At 42.5% G+C, this 7,568-nt stretch overlaps 1 protein-coding gene across 1 annotated transcript; it reads right to left on the bottom strand.

The window, feature by feature from the left end:
• Positions 1-358: 358 nt before the first annotated feature.
• On the bottom strand, positions 359-7,083 carry S100P (S100 calcium binding protein P). The gene is made up of 2 exons (XM_008645059.2): positions 6,441-7,083; positions 359-2,152 (listed from the first exon to the last, which is right to left on the bottom strand). The coding sequence occupies exons 1-2, from the start codon at positions 6,576-6,578 to the stop codon at positions 2,003-2,005; spliced, it is 288 nt and encodes a 95-aa protein (XP_008643281.1). The 5' UTR covers positions 6,579-7,083; the 3' UTR covers positions 359-2,002.
• Between the last annotated feature and the right edge of the window lie 485 nt (positions 7,084-7,568).

The following is a 7,568-nucleotide window of genomic DNA, read 5'->3' as shown; positions in this document are numbered from 1 at the left end:
TGATTCTTTTCATTCTATCTGAATAATTATACTTGGACTTTTGGGCTCAATGAGTATTAAAAAGGCTGCATTTGGTGCCACATAGCGGTAAAAAAAAAAAATTTCAGTGAGGATGGTTATTCTGAAGCAATGCAGAACATTAGATGTTAATGCTACATTTGTAAAAGTAAAAATACATTTCAAAAAAATTAGGATATACCAATCAATTTGTGATGTGTATCACCAAGATTTCCTCGTCTGAGGATGGTTTATACCACTAGCTAGCTAGATGTGCAATATAGGAAATTTGGACTGTATTTAGAATTAGCTTGCTCTGCAACAAGCAGACCATTTTGCTCATTTATAGCCTTGACAAAATAGTGAGGGATGTGATAGAGGAATCTGCCCTTGGAAGTGGTGAGCTGCACAGCAGCCACAGGGCAGAGCCAAGTTGGATTAGAGTTGTAAAGATATCTCAAAAAATGGAAATAATATGGAGCAGTCTCTGAAGAAAAGGTGAGTTTGGGATCCCTGGATTGGGAAGACTTTTGCACATTTTGCTGACAAGTAGTTTTCTTGCTCAGGTAATGCAGAAAATAATACTATTGTCAGTAACACAGGTAATGGTACTTCTGCAAGTAAGTAATGGGAGCGTTGCAATTCATCTCCAGCCATCCAGCACCAGAGCAAGCTAGATGAAACAACACCTGTAATGGTTAAAACTAAGGCTGAACTAAACTAATAAGACCAAATTTTCCCATCGAGTTCCCCAAAGGATGAATACACCTAAACAATGCATGTTTGTATAGGGTTACAAATGGGTCAAACCTGTGGTGTAACTTCAGATTCAGGAAACACAGTGAAACTGAGCTCTTGTTCCAGGCATGCAGCTGTGGTCAGCCAGCTCATTGTACCAGGCTCCAGGAGGAAGCGGAACATGTTTTTGTGTTAAAGCAGAGCTCTTCACCTACAGAGCTCTTGTTCCTGCTTTTGCTGTGCTTCATGGTCTTTCAGGGGCTCCAGAGTGTGCAGGGAGTTGTGGCACCTCTACCTACACAGCACACTTGTACGTGCAGTAGGACAGGGAAATGTTTGGCTTCTGCCATAGGATAGGAATAGCACCAAACAGTACTGTTCTGTAGATAAAGGAACTAAATTTAATGTTTTTGCAGTTTGCGTTGGGATGCTCACCTGCAAAGTGCTTCAAAATATATATTTAATTCTTTATACAGTCTTGCTCCAATTACAGAGTTCAGATGAAAGCAAATTCTTCCACTTCCCCACACAGACATTTTTCAGGTAAGGAAGCAACAATTGCTGCCATTTTTGCTTCAGGCAAAAATATTATGGCACAATATTTGGGAGAGTATTTAAATTAATTTTAAAGTAATATCAATATATTAGTACAAAAGTCTTATGGTGTCATAGAAAATAAATTTATGTGGTCTGGGTGAGATGGCTCACTAGCACACAAAACTGCACAGAATCCTCCATGCTGAAGAAAAACCCAAAAGCTGTTTGGGGTTGCTTCGATGTTTAACCAAGAAGGAACCTACAAGGCAGCCCTGCAACAACCACACAGCTGAGGGTACCAAACAGGCTCGAGTGTAGTGCCAGCGGGGCCTGTCCTGTACAGCTGTGGTGGCACACATGGATTTGGGCTGCATCCCAGAGATGCTGATGTATAAAAACAGCCTCCAGATGATTCATGGCTCCAGCAGCACTTATTCTTGTGCAGCTTCTGTACTGGGATGAATATTGAGCCTTTTGGCTAAGAAAAGAATTTTAAAATCACAGAAAGGGAGAAACTACTCAGTGTGAATTAGTGGGAGCCATTAAACCCAGGCTGTTCCACAAATGAGAAGAAATTAGCATTCAGGATAGGGAATTAAGCTCAGTAGGGTTTATTTTTACAGTGCAGCATGCTAGCAAACTTCATGGCAGTACATGGAAGGAGTGAAGGGATCCATATCACTAGCATATGGAGCACAGGCAAAGACAGCTTATGTGAGTAATTTGACAACTACTTGGCTGCATTCTGCTCAAAATATTTGTGACAGCAGCAAGTCAGAGCTGCCACAAAGATGACAAATTCTTTGAAGTCCACTTGGGAATCTCCATTTTCATCCAGGTTCTTGAAGACATTATCAATAGCATCCTTGTCCTTCCCAGACTGCAAAAGAAAAAGAACAGGTTGATCTGAGAGGATGCATGACCCCAGTGCAGCAACATCTCCACCCACACTCCAAACAAGGTCCTTGACTGGGCTCTGGGCACTTGCTAAGGTCCCCTGTCTTCCCACTGTCTGCACAGCAGCAGCAAGTACCCAAAGCATTTTGTATTACACCTGAGAGCTGCAGTCATGCACTGTCACAGAGAGGCAGGTTTGCTACATTTAAAAGTGTTTATCACCATTAAAGCTGTGTAACACAAAGCCCTGAGGACACTACCCAGATGAATTAAATGCCATGAGTTCCCCATCCACTCCCCTGGAAAGGCTCAGCTGGAGCTCAGGCAGCTTGCAGTTTTACAAAATGATGCTTTCCTGAGGCAAATGTCAAATTTAAGCTTCATTGAATACCTCCATGCCAGAAAAGATGCAAACAGCCTCAAAAGTGCCTTGAGTGCTGCCACTGGCCTTATGGCCCAGCAGAAGCTGCTCACAGGGGCTGGTGGCTGGAAAGGTGCCTCCTGAAGCCTGCGGGATGCTGAGCTTGAGTTACCAGAGCAAATCTTTTTCTAAGTTGTCATTATTCTTCTAAGTTGCCATTAATCTGATGGAATGACTGAACACAGTCATCAATCACAGCTGTCATGGCTTCATGAGAGGGAAATCCTGCTTATCAAACCTGATTTCCTTTTACGACAAAGTAACCCACCTAGATGATCAAGGGAAGACAGTTGATGTCATCTTTTTGAATTTCAGTAAAGCTTTCAATGCTGTCTGTCACAGGATCATTCTGGACGAAATATCCAGCACACAGGTGGATAAACACAATATGGGATGAGTGAGCAGCTGGCTCGTGGGTGGGGCAAAAAGGGTTCCAGTGAATGGGATGACCTCAGACTGGGGGCCTATCACTAGTGGGGTTCCACAGGGTTCCATCCTTGTCCTTGTGCTCTTCAACATCTTCATAAATGACTCGGACATAGGACTGGAAAGGATACTGAGCAAGTTTGCAGATGATACAAAACTGAGAGGGGCTGCTGACTCTGTTAAAGGCAGAGAGGCCCTGCAGAGAGATCTCAAGAAATGAGAGGGCTGGGCAATCACCAATCATGTGACGGGAACATGGGTAAGTGCCAGATTCTGCACCTGGGATGGGGCAACCTTGGATGTACAGACAGCTGGGGAATGAGATGCTGGAAAGCAGCACCATGGAAGGGCACCTGGGGGTTCTGGTCGATGGCAAATTGAACATGAGTCAGCAGTGCCCTGGCAGCCAGGAGGGCCAATCCTGTCCTGGGGACATCAGGCACAGCATCACCACTTGGGCAAGGGAGGGGATCGTCCCACTCTGCTCTGCACTGGGGCGGCCTCACCTCTAGTCCTGGGGGCAGTTCTGGGCACCACAATACAGAAAAGACATGAAACTATTAGAGAGTGTCCAAAGGAGGGCAACAAAGATGCTGAAGGGCCTTGAGGGGAAGCCGTGTGAGGAGCAGCTGAGGTCACTTGGTCTGTTCAGCCTGGAGGAGACTGAGGGGAGACCTCATTGCAGTTCCAGCTTCCTTGTGAGGGGAAGAGGAGGGGCAGGCACTGATCTCTTCTCTCTGGTGCCCAGTGTAGGAAGTTGTGTCAGGGGAGATTTAAGTTAAATATTAGGAAAAGATTCTTCTTCCCAGAGGGCAGCTGGGCACTGGAACAGGCTCCCCAGGGAAGTGATCACAGCACCAAGCCTGGCAGAGCTCAAGAAGAGTTTGGACAATGCTCTCAGGCACAAGGTGTGATTCTTGAGGATGTTGCTGTGCAGGGCCAGAGGTTTGACTCAATGATCTTTGTGAGTCCCTTCCGACTCTGTATATTTTGTGATTCTGTGAACATCTCAAGGCTGATGCTAAGCAATGCATCATCAAAGTAAAAAGTGGTTGTTTGGGGTTTTGGTTTTGATTTTCTTTTGGTTTGGTGTTTGTTTCTTTTTTTCATTTTGTCTATCTATCTATCTATCTCTATCTCTATCTATCTATCTATCTATCTATCTATCTATCTATCTAAAGAAGTTATTTTCTAAAATAACTTACAGGAGGGATTTTTGGCTTTGATAATCTACAGGGATTTTAGAGGCTGCAATTTTAACATTAAACAGGAGATGGCAGTACAGACCTGTTTAATTTAGGAAACAAGCGTGTGGCTTTTGAAGATTAAAAAAAGTCTGATATTATATTAGAAAGAAATTATACAGGCTTTTGGAAAACATCCACCAATTTTAAATAATTATTTAAATAATTAATATTAATAATTTAATAGTATTTAAATAATAATAATAATAATTTAAATCTGAAGGCATTTTTTTATCATGATCTATTAACTAAATTTCTTATTCTGTAATTTAATATATCACTTTAAATACAGTGTATTTAATATCACTAAAAATTGAAACAGTTCCCTAGATTTGACTGATGAATGTGTCTGGAAGGTTTTCTACATTTTCACTTTGTAAATTACAGTGGTTTAATTTTATAAATGAATATTTAAAATTATTTAGTGAACTATATGAACTAGTTTTAGCCTCTGAATTATTTCTGAAATGCACAAGTGGGAATTGGCTTTGGAAACTCTTTATAACTGAGTCCAGTCCTTCAGTCTGGTGGTATTTCTGCCTGATTGATTCAAGACCTTTCCAGGCAGTTGTGAGCTGTGTCAGCTATAACCAATTCTAAGGCCAAAGGCATACATGAGTGTTTAAAAAAACCTGTTTTCCAGAATTTCTTGCAAGTAAAAAGCATGGATATAAATGGCAAGAAAATACAGGTAGAACTTTTTTCTGAAGTCATTCTTATGTTCTCAATTTTTTTTCTTGCAATTATCAGTCTAGCAGGACAGGAACAAGGAACATTGTTTAAATTTATTTAAAACACTGGCATAAAAATGCCTCTTTTTTTTTCCCCTAGAAGAAGTAAAGCAGGAAAAGGAGATGGAGATTGGAATATAAGAGAACAATTAGCTAATTACCTTCCTGGAAAATTCCAGTTTTTCCACCAGTTGCAGGAAGTAAGTAGAGCCAGTAAGAGCAGCTGTGGGGAACTGGCCAAAGTGGTGCCTGGTCACCAAACACAGTCAGGGCAGACCTCAGAGCATCATCCCATGTGGTAGCTGCTTAGTACAGTGGCTCCCCAGCCTTATTTAGACCAAATGTGGAGTGTCTGGGGGATTTCCACACCCTCCCAGAACAGTGGTTTTGTTGTTGGTTTAGTTTCTCTTTCCATGGAAGTGCTGTGGGTACCACACAGCTCCATGCTCAGGAGCAGGACCCTTCTGTGATGCTGTTGTGTCCCAAGCACTGATCTTACAAAGCTTTCTCAGAAACATTGGAATCTATCCCCCCGAGCCTTTATCCCCTAGGTCCTTGTTCTGAATAAATTCATACAGTTTACACGGAAAGATGCTAAATTGTGTCAAGTGCCCTGGCTGCAGTACCCTGAAATAGTTGTTAAAAAACTGAACTATGCTGGATACAAAAATTGAGAGTGACACAAGGAGCATTTGGTTCTAGACTTTTGCCATTAAGAACAGTAAATGTACAAATAGGGAAACATTACTCCAGTGTGGAAAGAACAATGTATTCAAAAGTATTGTCTGGATTTTTGGTGAAGGGAAACAAATAAAAAAACCCAAACAACTGAAAATGAAAACTATTTGTCTCACTAGCAGCTAAAGCTTTCACTAGAACAGATTAAGCGCTTTGAATATCTACTTAAATGCACTTTATGATTACATACAAATCTATGTTGTAAAATATATTTCCATGTCTTTCTTTTGCTATTAAAGGCAAATGCCAAATACTTTGCTCTGAATTAATCTGTTGTTCTGGTTTATGCATCATTTTGATGAGCATACTGAGTATGTAGTATAAATACCTAGAGAAGGTAAGTGAATGAATATTTAGAGAGATTCCCCATCTGCAATCAAGATCTTCAGTTGCACAACTACCTTCACTGCAGTTGTGACATGAAGTGAGATGATAAATCCAGGGATAAACAGAAGTAAGTGAATTCTGAAGTTGAAACCCAATCTATTTCAAAGCCATTGTCCTGATAACTCAAGTGATGAATTTAGCAAACAGGGGAAAACCCTGCATATTAAAATCAGTTTTACACAGTTTGTGCAAAACATTTTTTAAATTGTGTATTTTCCTGCAAAAAATTGCATATTTTGGGATGTAATTTCGCTAAAAATGTACTAAAAGCTGTTTCTGCTCTTGTTCGTGCTACACAGAAACCGTGCCGTGCTGTTCTCTTACCGCAAGGAAATTTGGCAGCTCCTTTTCCAGGAGGGTCTTCAGCTCTGCTTTGCTGAGGGTTTGCCTGTTGCCGTCAGTCCTTGCATACTGGTCAAAGACAGCAATGGTCATTCCCATTGCAGTTTCCAGCTGAGACATGTTGCTGCTGGAGCCTGGCTTTCTCCTGAACAGGCACAGCCTCAGGGCTCTCTTGGAGGATGGAGCCTGCTCTGCTTCTGGGGTTCTTTATGCATCTGTCCCCTGCAATCAATGGCTGCACACCCAGGGGACAGTTATCCCTTAGCAAACACCTGTATCTGGGTACACACCTCCATGCCAACACCTATTCAAAACTCAGGCTTTATCACCCTGGTGTGACTGGTACAACCAGTTGCTCACCAGTAGAAACCAGCCTCTCCTTCAGGGTACACAGTGTGACTAACAAACGAAAATCAGGTTTTGTTACTGGCTGTTTGCTCAAGATTTGTTCCTTCAGATATCCCTATGGGAGCAGAGGGTTGGCAGCCCAGTTTCGGTGGAGTATCAGCCTGCTCAGGAGGAAGAGGAGCATCTCACCTCCCCCTCACCACCATAGTTAGGGACTGTCAGGGGCTGCAGACTTGGGCAGCCCTCTCTACCTAGTTACAGACCACATGGATCACTAGCACACACTTGGGATGGGATTCTCTGGATCAAAGGTAGAGATCTGCCTAACACACTCAGTCCATAGTGGGTGTCACAAGCAGGTCTTCTGAACCAGCATCTCTCCAGGGCCAGCAAAGGGAACTGCTCCACAAAGAGCTTGCTCAGGTAGAGATATCTGAAGCAATAAACCTGATACTTGAGCAAACAGCCAATATCAAAATCCATCTTCATCTGCAGTAAAAAAACTTGCTATTTACTTTACACAGTACAAATTTTGCAATGAAATGACTTGTTATGAAAACAAAAGGTCACTCTCAAGTCCTGTGTTCCTGTATGGCCTCTGATGAACTTTGTGGTTTGCTTGTAAACCGAGGTCCCCCATCATTAGACACCAAACTGGCTGGACTCACACCTACAGAGAGCAGAGCTCTTTGAGGGTCTGTGCTGGGAGCTGGGTGGCACCTGGACAGTGGGAGCCCAGCTGGTGGAAGCTCATCAGCTGCA

The sequence above is a fragment of the Corvus brachyrhynchos genome, unplaced genomic scaffold (assembly GCF_000691975.1).
Source record: "Corvus brachyrhynchos isolate BGI_N302 unplaced genomic scaffold, ASM69197v1 scaffold80, whole genome shotgun sequence".
Taxonomy (NCBI): Eukaryota; Metazoa; Chordata; class Aves; order Passeriformes; family Corvidae; genus Corvus; species Corvus brachyrhynchos.
Note: the sequence above shows the minus strand (reverse complement) of the source record. Positions and strands in the feature narration are given on the sequence as shown.